At 35.6% G+C, this 18,687-nt stretch overlaps 1 protein-coding gene across 8 annotated transcripts in view; it reads right to left on the bottom strand.

The window, feature by feature from the left end:
- cbfb (core-binding factor subunit beta) overlaps window positions 1-18,687 on the bottom strand; it is a 51,028-nt gene that overhangs the window by 10,638 nt on the left and 21,703 nt on the right. For all 8 annotated transcript variants that reach the window (XM_051134386.1, XM_051134387.1, XM_051134389.1 and 5 more), the window contains exons 4-5: window positions 2,058-2,174; window positions 1,854-1,949 (exon numbers count right to left, since the gene is read on the bottom strand). In XM_051134386.1, the coding sequence (XP_050990343.1) occupies window positions 1,854-1,949; window positions 2,058-2,174 (213 nt within the window). The remainder of the gene's footprint in view (window positions 1-1,853; window positions 1,950-2,057; window positions 2,175-18,687) is intronic.

Here is an 18,687-nt window from a genome sequence, read left to right as displayed (position 1 = left end):
TCTTCCGTTTTAAATTCTAAAAAAAGAGAAATAGATAGATAAAAATATACAAATAAAAATGGCAAAAATAAAGTAAAGCACATGCGAAGTATTACTAGTATTGTATTGCAAGTACTAGTAAAGTATTACTAATACTAGTTTACTAGTACTAATACTAGTAAAGTATTGCAAAGTATACTGCTATAGTAAAACCACTGTTGATTTTCTTAAAGGATTTCAATTTTCTCTTTTTTGTTTTTATAACTGTACCACATTAATGTTTGATGTTTTCTACTGTTTAAGAAAAAAAATCAGAAAAAAATCGCGAAACCTGCTCCTAAGTTTCAATCTAAATGAAATGATTTGTGATCCACGTTCTGAAGTCCTGATCTGAATTTTATTTAGATCGGGACTTCAAAACGCATATCATGAATCATTTGATTTGAATGATTCAATTCGCAAATGATTCACAAACCCGTTCCGATCTAACGCAAAAGTCTGCAAACTTGCTTCGAAGTTTCAATCTAAACTGAATGATTCGTGATCCACGTTCTGAAGTCCTGATCTGAATTATATTTAGATCGGGAGTTCAAGTTGTGTATGGCAAATCATTTGATTTGAATCATTCAATTCGCAAACGATTCACAAACCCGTTCCGATCTAAAGCAAAAGATTTGCGAACCTGCCCCGAAGTTTCAATCTAAATGAAATGATTTGTGATCCACATTCTGAAGTCCTGATCTGAATTATATTTAGATTGGGACTTCAAATCATTTGATTTGAATCATTCAATTCGCAAATGATTCACAAACCCGTTCTGATCTAAATACGTGCGGCGAAGTCCCAACCTGAATCAAACGATTCACGATATGTGAAGTTCCAATCTAAATCAAATGATTTGCGATTTGATTAAAGAGCTTCAAAATAATAAATCATTGGAACGCAACTGATTCGGAAAGCTTTTGAAAAGCTCCGTTTTATCCATCACTATGTGCTTTTTAAAATCATTACAAGCAAAATTCGAAAATGAATGTCTCTTTTAATTTGATCTGTTTTTTGCTAGTGAAGCTCTTGAAATGAATGATTGAAGTCACGAGTTTGAATCAATCGGAGCGGTTCCAGCGTCAATGATTCAACTGATTCGGTTCATCTGTTCCTCTTTTTGCATCTTCAGCCATGTTTACACGACACTGACAGTATTACTATTTGCTTAGCTCGATTGTTTTCTGACATCAACTGAAATAAGCACAAAAGGTATGATTTGTTCAGTTGTGTGAATTTAGCGTGAACAGATATGTGCTTATTGACAAAATAAAACACTTATTTCATAGATGCATTGTCTTTCAATAATTCAAGCACTTTTCAAGTTCCTCTTCAGGAATATTGCTATTTTCAAAAGTTTTCAAGGCTTTAAATCTAATTCATGCACTTTAAGCACCTTGTACGAACCCTGGTGAAATATGATCTATTCATAATTTTGTGAGATTCACCCTACCACTTTAGCTTGACCCATAAGAAAAGATGCCGATGGCACCACTTAATCATCTGCCTGCTCAGGAGCTACTAAAAAATCGTATTTTCAGTGAACTGCTCCTTAAAGCATCAAATATTTTGGCAGTGGCTGTCAATCAAAATATTAGCAAGAGGAATTAGGCAAAGATTATGCAAAAAAGCACATACAGAAGTATTGTACATGCACAAGTGGAAAACACATGTACACATATGCACACACACAGTATACAAACACACACACACATACACACCTGAGCTCCATAAGTTAAACATAAGAACATATTGGATTTTCAGCATGCACTAGCTGATGGAAACTTCTCATACACACTCATACACACATCCTCACACACTCCAGCTCTCACCTCCATGTCCTCACGGTGCGAGCGATCCCTGTCCTCAAAATCACGAGTCCTTCTGCGGGCTTCCTCAAAGGCTGCCTGGGCTAGAGCATCCTCCTGCTGTATAAACACACAAAAAGACAGGAAGCCAGGCAGTGATCAGTCATTTTCTGATGTACGGGCACAAATCAGTTCGAAAGCACATGATGGTTTGTCTGTAGTCTGTACCTGTGCCCTCTCATCATCATATTCCAGACAACCCATCCCATCCAGACGCTGAAGATCAATCCAGCCTCTCCAGATCACACACACTCCATTCAGGATCATAGGAGCCTTCAGATATACCTGCACACATACACACACACACACATAGTTATTATGGTTATTATGACACAAACACAGCATTATAATAATGGATACTACAAATAAAGGATGATACAGACTTTTTTTGCATTTTCAGAGCAATTTAGAAGGGAGTCCCAAAAAAAGTGTCTTAAGGCCTAAATTATGGATCAGTGACACACCGTTTATTTTTTTGTGTCAGTTAATTTAATGAAAAAAATAACATATTTGATTCTTAGTACAAAGTAGTTAGGAATGAATATTTTTCTTACAAAAAATGGTAACAGTAAGGTTCCATTAGTTAATGCTAGTTAATGTATCAACTAACATAAACAAACAATGAACAATACATTTATTACAGCATTTATTAGTCTTTGTTAATGTTAGTTCAACTTTTGATTTTATTAATGCATTAGTTAATGCTTAAATTAACTAAGATTAAAGAACATGCAAAAAATCAAAAGCACAGAGGAAGATAAAAAAACAAAAACAAAAACAAACAAAAAAAAAAAAAAAAACAGAAAATAATAACTGTGAATCAATGAATGTCTTAAAATATCAGATTATTTGACTGTTTTACGTTTAGGTTGTAAAATATCATGTAATCTCCCCCCAAAAAACCTAATGATATTTAATGGATTAATAACTTATATCTGTAAAAATAAATAGAAAGAAATAATTAATTTAATTTAATAATTAATAATAAAGATATAATAAATTACATTTATAAAACATATATAATACCCAATAATACGTAAAACTAATAATGAAAAAAATAGCATATAAATGTGCATTATTGGTGTACACTGCATGTATTCACGATGTAATAAATACGTTTTTATATTTAAAAAAAAAACTGAAACCAATAAACAGGTGTACACTGCACATATTCTAATGTTTTAAATTGTTTTATTACATGCATGTTAACATTTTTTAGAATCACTAAGACTTTTAAGAAACATGAATTCTAAACTTGGTTTTTAACATAATTTATGTTAAAAATAATAAATTTATGTTTAAATAATAACAATATTTTCTTTATCTTACATGTTCTTATTTGTGACCTTGGTCCACAAAACCAGTCATAAAGGGTCAGTTTTTTAATTATACATCATCTGAAAAAATAAGTTTTCCATTTATGTCCCTGTATTGAGAGAACTTGGGAGTGAGCTGCAGACTTCCATCAGCCAGAGGCTTATTAATTTCACTTTTGGTGTGAAAGGGCCTTTACAGCTGCCAAAAAATAAAACTTTCTGTTTTTTGTTATTAAAAAACAAACAAGCAACCCCAGCTCAAGTGACAAAAAAAGTTAAGCAAAAGTAATGTAATGCATAACTTTACATAAAAGGTAAATAAGTAATGCAATTAGTTACTTTTTATGGAATAATGCAATATTTGTAATGCATTAAAAGTACCTTTCCCTAACAGTGGATATAACTAACTCTCCAATAAATCCAGCCACTCCACCTACACAGACACAACAAACCCTTGGAACAGGTGAAATGCCATAACCACCTACTCCACAGTTGTAGCCGCATTTGAAAACCCCCTCTCAACGTCACACCCGGCCGTACAATGGCTCATTTGAATTGTAAAACACTCCGTGAGTTCTTCAGTGCAGGGAATGGCCTCAAAACTGCATATACTGTACACACATGTAATCATTACAACTTTTTCTGTTTCTTCCTGTGCTACCTCATTCTCAGCCCAGCCAAAGAGTATAGGGCAGCCTCCAATGTTTGCTTCCTGTGATGAGAGTGTTTATTTATAGAGGCCAGTGTAGTAGAGAGTAAGGGTACACCAATGCAGAGACAGGCAAAGCCTGTCTGAATTTATTTATACTGAGCATGGCCAACGAGTGCACACAGCAGCACGGGCGAGCACATGATTGCATCCGTGTGTGAGACTCAGATAATGGGGGGGACTATGTATAAGACAAGGTGGACAAAGAGTGAGAGAGATGTTGAGAATGTGGAGACAGGGGTATATGACTGTCTGTCTGGCTCGGAGCCACAGGAATATCACATCTCTGCCGCTGAGGAATCCAGGCTGAGACAAAAGTGTGCAGTCTGTCGGTCTGTGGGTGCTGTTTATTTCTGTAACTGCAGTGAAAGAGGCCAGCTATAAATGCATACACATATGCACGTATCGTCAGAGTTACCCGCCAAAACCAACGAGCCACCAGAGTCACCAAATAAGAGCGAAGTTCCACCGTGCTGCTCTAAAAAACAGAGAAACACAGGAACACTGCAGCGTGTTGTTAGATACTGAAAGTCCCCCACTGGGCGCTGGTGACTGCTGGAGCGACCTGCCAGACAAACACGCTCCACCAAGGCAGACACAACATGAGCTTTGTCTCACTTTACTGCCGTCCTTTAAGCATCTGTGTGTATCCGCGTGTGTGGAGGAACTGCTTTTGGAATCAGTTCAGAGGGTAAACTCTGAAACTCTCTGCCCTGGTTTTGTACCCACTAAATTCACCACATTGATGTGAATGTTGTCTAGTATAAATTTAGCTCACCAATTCATTTATCAAACAGGAACTTTTTCTATTTATGAAAAATACAATTTTTTTCACTTCTATTCATCTAGGATGTGTACTGTATATATACACTCTGCTGTATGTATACAGTACACATACTAGATGAATAAAAGTGGAAAAAAATTGTAAAAAAAAAAACAAAAAAAAAAAAACTGTACACTGTAAAGAACAATTTGTTGAGTCAACTTAAAATAATTTGTAACCTGGCTGCCTTAAAATTTTAAGTTCAGTCAACTCAAAAAGTTTATTCAGCTTGAAATGTTAAATTATACTAAGTGACAACTTAGATATTTGAGTTGAATCAAATTAAAAATTTAAGGCAGCTGGGTTACTTACCCATCTGTTAAGTTTAGCAAACACAAATATCTAAGTTCTTACTTAGTACAATTTAACATTTCAAGTTGAATAAACTTATTTTAGTTGACTGGACTTAAAATGTTAAGGCAGCAGGGTAACAAATTATTTTAAGCTGACTCAACAAATTGTGCTTTTTATTTTTTACAGTGTACTGGACCCAAAACTTTTAAACAGTGTTGTACATTGATACTTAATCAACTGAGCATTACACACTATAACGCAGAAGAAAAGTGGCAAATCTGCCATACAAATTTTATGTGAATCAAACAAACAATCATTCTGTCAGCATAATACATCTGTGCCAAATGTGCAAAAGGGGTTTATGCCACAAGCTGTAAATTGAAGACTGTTGAATTCCACTTTTGTGGCATTAATAGCACATGCATTTTTGCGACTGTACCTTAATAAATGTGAATATATGTGAATGGTAATGGTCTTAAAATACAGAATTCATGTTAATATATAAATGTGACCTCTTAAGTAGCATGGGTATATTTGTAGCAATAGTGAAAAATACATTGTATAGGTGAAAATTATCGATTTTTCTTTTGACAAAAATCATTAGGATATTAAGTAAAGATCATGATCCATGAAGAGACTTTGTAAATTTCCTAATATATCAAAAGTTAAGTTTTGATTAGTAATATGCATTGCTAAGAACTTCATTTGGACAACTTTAAAGGCGATTTTCTCAGCATTTTGATTTTTTTGCACCCTCAGATTGAAGATTTTAAAATAGTTGAATCTCAGCCAAATATTGTGCTACCCTAACAAACCATACATCAATGGAAAGCTTATTTATATATATAAATGTCAATTTAAAAAAAATTGACCCTTATGACTGGTTTTGTGGTCCAGGGTCATAAATGTGTCAACAAGCTCATGGTTACAACAATAATTATTGTATTCAATGTTTTCAGATTAGTTTCCCTGAATGTCTATCCTGATGCCTACGACGGCGTTTTAGAATTTTAAAAAAAATCTAAGATTACGAGATAAAGGTCATAATATTTCGAGAATAATGTTAAAAATTACGAGAATAAAGTTGAAATATATTTCGAGAATAAAGTCAAATTACGAGAATAAAGTCAAAATTATGAGAATAAAGTCGAAATATTACGAGAAAAAACAGAATATTACGAGAATAAAGTTGAAATTACGAGAATAAAGTCAAAATATTACGAGAATAATGTCTAAATATTTCGAGAATAAGGTCAAAATATTTCAAGAATAAAGCTGAAATTACCAAAAAATGTTGAAATAATTTGAGAATAAAGTCAAAATTACGAGAATAAAGTTGAAACATGACGAGAATAAAGGTGAAATATTTCAAGAATAAAGTCTAAATATTTTGAGAATATATATAGTCTATACTCTCAAAATATTATAACTTTAATTTCTATGATTTAAATTCTCAAAACATTTCGACTTTATTGAAATATTTCAACTTTATTCTATTAAAGTATTTCAACATTATTCTCATAGTATTTCGACTTTATTCTCAAAATATTTCAACTTTATTCTCAAAACATTTCGACTTTATTCTTGTAGTATTTCGACTTTATCCTCTTAATACTTCGACTTTATTCTCATAGCATTTCGACTTTATTCTTGAAATATTTCAACTTTATCCTCGTAATATTCTGACTTTATTCTCTAAATATTTTGACTTTAATCTCGTAATCTTACATTTTATTTTATTTTTTAACATGGCACCAAAATGCTGTTATAGATGCCTGTGTTAGTGATTAGAGAAAATTATTAAGAATATTAAAGCATTGTTAAAGTACACTTCTGTTACTCATCTTCTATTTTTTACTAAAAGCAACAACTTTTTTGTCAAATATTCGAGCGAAGTCACCACGGTTGTATAAACGCCAATATAGCACTTGCCTGAAGACGTTTACTATTGTACAACCACTAAGAGGCCACGATTACGAATGACACTGATGAAATGTTTACCAGAATCAAAAGATAAACCACAACTGCTCTACAGGTCTAAATAACAGACACACAAGAAGAGGACTCTCATTAGAAACAACAATTCAATAAACCACTACTGTTGGAGTCGTGGTGTTGCAGTAGCGCATATGTTCACAACACATCAGAGCTGTGGTTCTGTCACAGGGATACAGATTTGAATCCTAAATTAAACAAATCAGTAAATAAAAACAATCCAGCTTACTTGTTTTAATTTGTTATGGCTGCTGCAAGCTTTTAATCTTTCAAAACGATTTCCACATGTATATCCAACTTAGATGTTAAAACATGAAGTGGCAAAAAGTGATATGAAAAAACATGTCAGTGTTTTCACACCTGAGGAAACGGCAGCCTTCCTGTCAGCAGTGAAGGGCTTTTCTGACTATGTTCCCTTTTGAAACAACCTCTTCCACCCCCACACCTGCCCTCCTGAAACTCCTTCGCCATGTTTCCTTACAGGATGTACCGTAGGCTGTGATCTGTGTCCCCCTCAGCAGTAAAACGCAGGTAGGAAAAATAAAGCCTGCTCAGCTCTGCGGCAGTTTAACTAAACATCAGTGAAGTCAACGATCTGAATGAAATCATATCCTCAGCCGCACTGTGATTTTAACTGAAAACACGCCAGACTGTGAGTACTTATGTAGAGATAATGCTAGGAAAATTATACAATGTAATTAAAGAGCAAATTTACAACAAACTGCTGAGGAATCGAAAAAACATCATCTTCCAAACATAGCAGAAATACGATATGCCAGAGCGAAAGGAAAATCGTCCGTTTCTGAGAAGCACGGCACAATGGGCCATACATCTGAAATAAATACTGAATATGAATCTCAACCTACATGTATTTTTATCATTTCGGATTGTTTTGCCCTCTCATCTGTCCAACTCAAACAGTTTCAACTCCCAACAAATACAGGCCGTATAGCCATTAATAACATATTTAAAAAGCCTTCCTGGGCTTCATCCAGAAAGAACATTCATAACTCCATCAGCCTAAACACACAGTTTTCATTGGGACCGAGCCAACAATGCAGACATATGAGAAAAGCAGTTCTCTTTCTCTCTTCCTCTGCTGTTTTTCATTGGGTATTTCTAGAAGGTGATGAGTAGTCAAGCCACCCCTGAGGATCTGTGCAGAACTAGGTAAAAGAGTTGAGACGGATAGGTAGTTACATTAAAGTTGTGGTTTACTTGTGCTTGTGAACTGTTTACAGGGTTCGTAAGATACTGTAAAATGAAATTCCAGGACTTTCAAGGACTTTTCAAGCACTACTTTTTTGATTTTCAAGGACTTCAATCTGAGATCTCACTTAACAAACAATGTCTTCCATTTCAAATTCTAAAAAAAGATCAATAAAATTATACTAATAAAAAATGGCAAAAATAAAGTGAAGCACATGCGAAGTATTATTCCTAAAATATTACAAGGTATACTACACTTTTACTATAGTAAAACCACTGTTAATTTTCTTAAGGGATTTGGATTTGTGTATATTTTCTTTTGTTCTTTTTTATGTAATTGTACTGCATTAGTAGTTTGATATTTTCTATTGTTTAAGAAAAAAATCAGAAATTCATGAAATAGCTCCGAAATCCTGATCTGAAACAAATGATTCACGAACCCACACCGAAGTCACGATCCATGCTCTGAAGTCCCAATCTGAATTAGAATCTTGAATTAGAGTGAATCATTTGATTTGAATCATTCAATTCGCTAAGTGATTCATGAACCTGTTGCGATCTAAATCAAATGATTCGTGATACATGCTCCAAAGTCCCAACCTAAATTCAATAATTTGCGATACGCAAACTTCCAATCTAACTCAAATGATTGGCAAAACACGATCTGAAGTCCCGATCTGAAACAAATGATATGTCATACACAATCCAATTGGAGCGATTCGAAATAGTGAATCATTTGGTGACACAATGGTTTAACTGATTCTTAGTTCTAAAAAGCTCCATTTTTAAAATCGTTACAAGTGATGTCAAAATTTGAAAATGAATGACTTTTAATTTGATCTAGTTTTTGCTAGGGAATCACTTGAAATGAATGATCGAAGTCAGTGTAAATTCCAGTGTAAATGACTCAATTGATCTGATTCATCAGTTCTTCTTTTCGCATCTTCAGCCATGTTTACACGACACTATCAGTACTACTACTTGCTTAGCTGATATTAACTGAAATAAGCGAAAAAGGTTTGTTTTTTGAATTACGTGAATTTTGTGATGCTTATTAAGAAAAATAAACACTTAATTGGATACATTGTTTTTCAATAATTCAAGCTTTTTTTTAAGTACCTCTTCAGCAATTTTGCTATTTTCAAGGGTTTTTCAGGTCTTACATTTCAAAAAGTCAAATTCAAGCGCTTCAAGCACTTTAAGTACCCTGTACAAACCCTGTGTTTATGTGATGTCTTGATCCTAAAGTAGTTCCTCCAGGAAAAATGCAGATCTTTCTCAGTTTCTTCATAGTTAAAGTCGACTTGAACTGCTATTTCCAACCCATTTTACTTGTGTAATGTGATGTAATTTCAAGTGAAACATGATAATAAACAAGAAAAAATTTAGGGTGGGACTTGATTTTTATCCATTGGGAATTAATTAGATGGGAAAAGTGGGCGATACATACCAGAATGGAGCCAAGCTGAATGTAAGTTTGCTAAAACAGCAGAAAAATCCCCTCAGAATTTAAAATAAACAATAATTAATTAAAAATGACAGTCTTTTTTTTCTTAAAAAAAAAAAAAAAACTATTATCATTGACTAAATTAACTAATGTTTGTAAACTAACATTCAAAAGTTTGGTGTCAGTAGAATTTTTAAATGTTTTTAAGTCTAATTATGCTCATCAAGGCTTTATTTAGTCAAAAATACAGCAAAAATCTGTAATTTCATGAAACAGTATTAAGAAATCCAATTATTTTCAATGTTACAAACAACTGTGCTATATATTATTTTGGTGTAAACCATGATACACTTTCCTTTATAAAAGAACTACATTTTTTATTTTATACAACAGCTCTTTCCAGCCTGATCTCACAGCAATTCATACATATTTTACGAGGTGGCTAATTAGTACAAATTCGTATGACCTCACTCGTACAAATTCATATGATTTTACGGAAAACGTACGTATTTTATGAGTTGCACAATATGTATGAATTTGTACAAATTACCTACATCTAACTCCACCCCTAAACCTACCTGTCACTGAAGTCATACAAATTCGTATGAATAAGCCACCTTGTAAAATACGCACAAATTGATCGTGAGATAGCGTTTTTCTTTTCGGACCTCGAATCTGATTTGCTGAGAGGAGTGTGATATTCTAGTGATAACAGTATTTTTCATAGCGAGTGTGATGGCAGACCCCCAAACCCACTATAATTTTATAAATAATACTGTTTTTGTGTCACGGAATGTAGTTTTAATAGCTTTTTAGGCAAGAATGTACTTGTTTAGACTTCAAATATGTGGCTAAAGATAACATCTATTTGAAAATTTTCTTTGATGTTTTTGGAGATGTGAGCTCCAAGGCGTCAGCATCCGTTCAGTGCTCATGAACCCTCTGAGAGCAGCCTTACCTCGGCTAGATCTTCTAGCATTTGTCGCTGGCTCTGATGTCTCTATAGTGGTTAAACATGAGATATAATTCATTTTGGGTAAATCCAACAGTCAGTCTTTAGTCTCATTAATCTATTATTTATTCCAGAGCAAATAGTTTTGGCTGAGGAGGGCAAAATCTCATCACGTTATATTTTATGTAAATTTAATGCTGTATATCAGAGCGCTGCCTTTGTACTTGCGACTGAATTGCCTAGCACCTTTTATGATAGCCATTGCTGAAAACACTACAAACACCTTAGTAACACAATCTGGGACCTGTAAAGACCATAGGCCATATTTAGCTAATAAACACGTGTGAGGTGGCCGTCAAAGGGAAAGACTCTGGAGGTACAGTAGACAGTGGTGCTGGGTGGGGCAGCTGTAAGGATAAGACACAGAGGATCTGTGTGTGTTTGTGGAGCTGAGCAGAGGCGGGAGGGGGTGTGAGAGCACGAGTAAACACTGGGATTGAATTCAGCCGCGGAGGCTTTTGATTCAGACAGCCAAAACAATCCCGGGCCCTGCGTACAGCCTATAGGCCCCAGACAAGACAGACGGGTTTACATGCATCTGTTCATCTACCTCTCTCTCTCTCCCGGCCTCTATATCGCTCTCTTTTCCTCTGTGTCTGTCTCTCTTTGCAGTTGTTAGATTAAGTAAACAATCATCGTACCTGTAGCACTTTAAAAACGCAGGTCTCACTGATGTCTTTTGCCTGTGTCACCGTGCCATGACTGAGTCAGAGCGACTTCAAAGTCTTATTCTTTCATTCAAACACAATAGCGCAGTCAGAGAGAGTGGTCTGAACATGTTCGTACCAAAGAGTTTACATGTACGTACCAGTGTGTTGAGACATGAGGGAGATATGCACAGCAAATTAAGTTTATTAACTATAAATACACACACCTTCTCTCTGCTAAAGTGAAATCTGCGAGTAGTGAATGTCTGTGTGGGCTGATTTCTCCACATGCATTTATAGTGATTATGAACCAATTGTTAGTGAGTCAGCAGTTTAGTCACTCCTGTCAGATGAACGTTGCATCAAATAGCATTCAAATGGATTTGCATTTTTATCCACAATTTTTTTTTGTGGCTGCCACATATGGTAATTTTAAAAGTGGACAAACCAGTAAACAAAGTGACCAACAGGAATTAAACAAAATTGTGATTCAGAGCAATTCAAATGTTTTTACAATTTAAAAAAACGGTTTTATATTTTAAAATGTCATTTATTTTTGTGATGTCAAAGATTCATTTTCAGCAGCCTTTACTCCAGTCTTCAGTGTTATATCACAATCATTCTAATATGTTTAGAGGGATATTTCACCCCAAAAATGAAAATTATCCCATGATTTACTCACCCTTAAGCCATCCTAGGTGTATATGACTTTCTTCTTTCAGACAAATACATTTTAGAGTTATATTTAAAAATGTCCTGGCTCTTCCAAGCGTTATAATGCCAGTGAATGGCTGTTGAGATTCTGAAGCAAAATAAAATGCATCCAACCATCATAGAAAGTACTCCACATAGCTCAAAACTTTATAAACCGCAGTCTCTAGCTTCTACCAACTGTCAATTGCGTATTCACAAGAGAGTGGTGTTCCAGCGAATGACGTAGGACATAGTTGTTGCGTAAGCACCAGTGAGAATATGCTAGCCTCTCGAGAACCAAGTTTTGTTTACACCAAAGGAAAACTAGTCTCCTCTTCCAAGGAAAATGCTTTAAAAATATCTCAAAAGTCAAGGTAATTCAAATTCAAAATGACTGAAGGTATAAAACCACTAGACTATTATTATCTATAAATGTTGTGTAAAAACAATGAACAGCAGCTTTCAGCTGTCACCATGATGCAAACATGAAATTTCAGACATGCATTAGTAGTTCTTTACAGATTTTTTATTCAATTGTGCTGCTTTTCCATTGTTTTTCTATGTAAACACGGATGCGTTTGACTGCTGCACTCGTGTCTCTAGCATCTCAAGAATGAAACGACATTCTAAAAATGTGGTGCTCAAGTTTAAAGAAGTTCACTCCCATCTTCATGCAAGTTTTTTTTTATTCTACTGCCCACGTCGCATCTTCGTCAACACAAAAGCGCTTTCTGTGTAAATGGCACCTAGCGATATGAGCGTGTCAAGTGTATTGTCAGTCACATTCTATTTCTAATCAAAATTATGATTCCTCGATTTCTAAACAAAATAATCATGGAAAAATATTACATTTGAATTAATCGATAATTAATCCTTCTTCAGAAGGCCTTTAGTAACCGCCTGGAGCCATGTGGAGTACTTTTTATGATGGATGGATGCATTTTATTGGACTACAAAATCAACAGCCATTCACTGCCATTATAAAACTTAGAAGAGGCAGGACTTTTTTTTTTTAATATAACTCCAATTGTATTTGTCTGAAAGAAAAAAAAGTCATATACACCTAGGATGGCCTGAGGGTGAGTAAAATCATGGGGTGATTTTTTATTTTTAGGTCAACTATCCCTTTAACTGATGCTTATTTGGTGAAAACAAATCATTTAAAACACTGATTCATTCAGGAGCAAAACAAGCAAATGACTCATCGAATCATGCGTTTAAATTATTAATTCAAACATGTTTATTCATTCAGAAAGTAAACACAGGTCCTTCTGCGGCTTTGTGTGGAGCAATTTTTTTAAACCGACAAAATATCTAACAATAATGTGACTAAAATAATAGTTACTCAGTAATAACTTCTAGTTTATTGAAGTCTTGCTTACTGAACTGTTGTATAAACAACACAATTTATATAATTTCCTTACATCAGATATCACAACCACATGGAAATACAGCACTTTAGCTCATGGGATATTGCTAAAATTACTACTTTTAATCAGCTATTTTTGCCTATAAGAAGTCAAATTGAGTAAAGCTATTAAACATGACCTGAAAGAACATTCAACGTATGCAGCTTAAACCGAAAGTTCAGAAGGAGCTTGTTTATCTAGTCCGTCAATCAACACAAGGATATACAAACGGCTGTTTTCTCACACATGTGACTATTCCTCCGGCATCCCACAACCACCACATCTCTCTCTTTATTTTTAATTTCAACTACAACCACTTTTTATTTTTCATTTAACCAACTTTATTAAATAACCCAGGGGTTATGTAAAGGCATGCGGTAAATTCGTTTATGATTTCACAGCCAAATATCTGCATGCTGACTCATATAAAACCTGTCAGCAGGGAGCAACTGACAGACAAGCTTTGTAATGCGGCTCTAAAATTATATAGCCAGTGTGTCCCGGTTATCAGGAGGCCCCCACTGACTGCTTTTGCCGAAATGTGACATCAACCCAGCAGGGAATGCTGATAAACTCTACCTGGAGGTTGAATCACCGTGGGAGTTTGCATTAAACAGGCCATTAGGAGACAAAATTAGACTATCAATGATAACAGAAAACAGAGATAGAGAGACCCAGGAAACAGGAAGTGCAGAGTCAAGACATGCCACCTAGTGGGTGACATCCTGTTTCCCACCATGCACCTCTCCAGGGAGCAATGGCTTATGAAGGAGGATGAAGACGCTGGGGGGAAGGGACACATCAGTGGCAGATGTGCAGGCAAGAGCCATGTGGAAATGATCAATGCGACCAATTAGAGGCGATACACACAAAGCACGCCTCCTCAATCTAGTGTGCATGCGAGTGTGCATACTACTTAGGCGACACCCCACGTGTGTTTCCAGCCTGTCTTTACCGCTCAAAAAGTATTTTTGCAAAGCAAACAAATAATCCAGAATAAATAAGAAAACGAAAACAGGAGCTGAAAGGCGTTGTCAGATGTGGAGTGGGGCGAGTTTGTTTTTCTGCTCGATACATGAGCGGTCCCACGTTCTTGCAGTTTTGCTGGGCTATTTCTAGCCTGACTAGCACAGGGGTTTCATTTACGAGCGGGCCAAACCCAAGGCCTTCCCATGGTGCTTTGGGGCAAGGGGAGGCTTCGGCGCGCTCTCATACGGACCTGAATCCCACGCTTCACAAACGAAGCCCTGCCTCCCACACACACACGCTCGCTCTCCTCTAAAATGATTTCCACATCTGTAGAGACAGCCAGACTTTTTTAAGCGCGGCTACATGGAGAAGGAAAAAAAAGTGTAGGGGAGCGTAGAAAACTACTTGACCACAGACTTCCTCCTCAAAACGAAACGTCAGCTCCCACATCCCCCACACCCTGGTGCATGACACTCAAAAACGAACGCAACGGCAGCCCCCCGTATGCATATACACAGCCTTAGATTTACAAATAATATAAAGCACCGGAACATAACGAAGCAAGCTTTTCACTTTTTAAAGAGAGTAAACGAACCCATTAACTCTTAGCCTATAATTTAAATGTTATTACGCTAAAGTAACACAGTGCTACTGATTTAGGCTACTTCATTGTCCGTACATCTACGCAGGAAATGAGATGAAACTAGCAGAACGTTACTTGCGCAGCAGCCAATGGTGGCAGCCAAGTACCTTCTTCTCTTCAGAGAAAAAAAGTGAAAGGGATAGAGAGAGAAACAGGAAAGGAGGCCTTCATTAGAAGTGTAGGCCACACACAGCATCCCACTGGATGTACTGGGACTATTTAAGTGCACATTGCTGGTAGGCCCAAACAAGGCCTTTAATTGGAAAAACACTAATTCAAAGGAGAGTTTAAAGGATTTTGAAGAGGAAAAACCTGATTGGGAATTTGTTTATTACAACTACAACATCTGCTGAAGTCCAAAGTAAATGTATTAAGAGTTCTGGTACAGACAGGAAGTTCTGCTACAAACAAAACTGACTCTTTTCTATTAGTTCCACTTTCATACCTTAATTGAAAGTTACAAAAGTAGGTTCCAGATGAAAATTGTTGCTCAAGCATGACAGCGTTTTAGTGTTATTTTAATATAATAAAATTTTGTGATTAAATGTTTAGAGAATAAAGTAATGAAAATAAAGTTATTAAAATAAAGTTTTACATTTAGAAATAAATTATAGAAATATTAACTTTACTCTAGAAAGTTTCAGGGTTTTTTTTAAACATCGGCACGTAAAACTCTCATATAACACAAAACAGAGCTCCAGATTAATTTTAATTTAGTTATTAACTTTGTCTGAGAAATTATGTTCTCAGTTTAATTTGGACTATACTGTTTGGGGTTAATTTGACTATTTTTTATTTATTTATTTATTTATTTTTTTGAAAGATATTAATACTTTTATTTAGCTAGGACACATTAAACTGGTTAAAAGTGTCAGTAAAATATTTCTAATGTTACGAAAAAAATCTATTTCAAATAAATGCTGTTCTTTTGAAGTTTCTGGTTATTAAAGTATCCTTAAAAATGTTATAAAATATTAAGTAGTACAAATGGTTTCTTGACCTTATTAAAATGAATTCTGAAGGATCATGTGACACCGAAGACTGGAGTAATGGCTGCTGAAAATTCAGCTTTGCCACTGCAGGAATAAATGACATTTTAAAACAGAAAATGGTTATTTAAAATTGTAATATTTACTGTTTTTAAGCAGCACAAACTGTTTCTTAAGCTTAACGATTTCTGAAGGATCATGTGACACTGAAGAATAGAGTAATGATACTGAAAATTCAGCTTTGCCACTGCAGGAATAAATTAAATTTTGAAATGTAATAAAATAAAAAATGTCTATTTAAAATGGTAATAATATTTACTGCTTTTAAGCAGCACAAAATGTTTCTTGAGCTTAATGGTTTCTAAAGGATCATGTGACACTGAAGACCGGAGTAATGACTGCTTAAAATTAACTTTGCTACCGCAAGAATAAATTATGTTTTAAAATGTATTAAAATAGAAAATGGTTTTAAAAAAATAAAATACATTACAGGACACTAACAGGGACTTCTTTCAAAAACAATAAAAAAAAATCTTACCGACCCCAAACTTAAGTAACATGAGAATTTGATGATGAAATATTTGAATTCATATGCAAATTCATGACTTTTGACTGAAAACACTAAAATAAGAGAGAAATATAGGCGCTCTTTATTTAATCTCCTTGCTATTTATAAAAAGATATTAAACAGATATCACCTCAATTCTAAAAACATATTACAGATTTGGTTGTGACTACATCTACAACTAAAACCGATTTGAATTTAAAGGGATAATTCATCCAAAAATGAAAATTCTGTCATTAATTACTCACCCTCATGTCGTCCCAAACCAGTAAGACTATTGTTTATCTTCAGAACACGAATTAAGACATTTTTTTGATGAAATCCGAAAGCTTTCTGCCCCTGCATAGACAGCAACACAACTACCATGTTCAAGGCCCAGAAAGGTAAGGACATCATTAAAATAGTCCATGTGACATCAGTGGTTCATGTAATTAATGACAGAATTTTCATTTTTGGGTGAACTATTCCTTTGATTGAATTAAAATCTTAAAGTTCTCATGAATTAAAACAATATGAACTGTAAAGCTGAACTGAATTGAATAACTGGCCATTGGGAGACCCAATGCCGGTCGCTGTGGCAACAGTGAGGTGTGTGACTGGCGCACTGGCAGGCTGCCCCTCGTTCAGACACGTGCCAGGCCATCATCAGCAGATTTGCAGCATGCGAGGGAAAAGAAAACCAGCAGAGAAGCGTCTGAAGCCAAGAGAGGAGGAGGCTGCTCCTGTAAGAGGGGGGCAGAACACACACACACACTTACACGGACGCTGACAGAGGGGCATTGTGTCCCCACACCTCATGAGTGGAGCTTTTTGTGAGTGAGAGCGTGTGTGTTTGTGTGTGATCCCACATGAGCGCTAATTATGCAGCAGTTGCTGATCGCTAGATTATTCACACATTCGAACATAATGCGTCTGATGTGTCTTATTCTCTATATATGTGAGTCACCCTCAAAGGGCCTTTCCTGGACTTTCCCTCTTTACTTTCAGAAAAACAGAAAGAGAAAGATGCCCAATGAAAGTTTCATTTCACATGTCACAGTAAGTGCTGTATCAGCTCTGTGACTCAAATACCAGCAGCCACACAGATTTGTGTGAGTCACACTGTGCTACTACAACAAAGACAAGTTGACACTGTGACCCACTGCCCATATCTTATCTAACTAACGTTCTGAATGTATTCTTCCATCGCTCAAAGCTTATCCTGTGACAGTAGGACACACTGCCCATGTCTATTTAAGCACTCAAACTGCCTAAAACGCTCTCATACAAACAGCAGCTGCCGCTCTGCCAGTCTTATGACTAAGCTATTGAGGAAGAGGAAGTGACAGAACATTCCATTGCCCAGTTCCACGTCAGATGGACCAAACATGACCAAAATGTTAACAAGTAAACATTACCTGCTAAAAACAAATCAGCATTAATATCTATAGTGGTCCAGGCTTGTTTATGCTGGTTGCTGGTTATGAGGTTGGTACCTGTCTAGCTGGTGGACCAGCATACTGTATCCACGCATGCTGTTAACCAGTTGGTTGACCAGCATGGTCTTTCTGGGTAATGATGGTTGGCCAAGGTAGTAATTGGTTAACATAATTAAGACATCTGGCACACCAGCATCAGAAAAAATAACATTCTGGAGTCCAGCTATGCAAGTCTTTTCAATAACTTTTCATCATTATAAAAAGTTTCACCTCTAAATAAAAGAATAGCAGCTTATAGATAAATATATAATACATATATTGTTTTTTACCTTGTTTAAAAAAAAACAGCATATGCTGGTTAGGTATGTTTTGAAGCATGGCAGCTGGTCTTTAGTTGGTCATAATATGGTCCTGAGCTGGTTATAAGCTAAGTCTTCACTGGACTGGTTGAATTATACTGTAAAATCTGTCCAAGGAGTTTTACACACCGGTCTGTTATTGTAGGGACATTTCCATGCCCCTAAACATGATGCGGCACAAAACCGTGATTGGTTGTTTTACCTATCAGTTATATGGTCTCTTGGGCGGGCCTTAGCCATTCAAAGCGGCCAAGGTTCCCAGACCTTCTGCTGTCAGACTGTAGGTGTGGCTATGTGAGAC

Source organism: Labeo rohita, chromosome 18 (assembly GCF_022985175.1).
Source record: "Labeo rohita strain BAU-BD-2019 chromosome 18, IGBB_LRoh.1.0, whole genome shotgun sequence".
NCBI lineage: Eukaryota > Metazoa > Chordata > Actinopteri > Cypriniformes > Cyprinidae > Labeo > Labeo rohita.
This window is presented reverse-complemented; position numbering and strand designations above follow the sequence as displayed.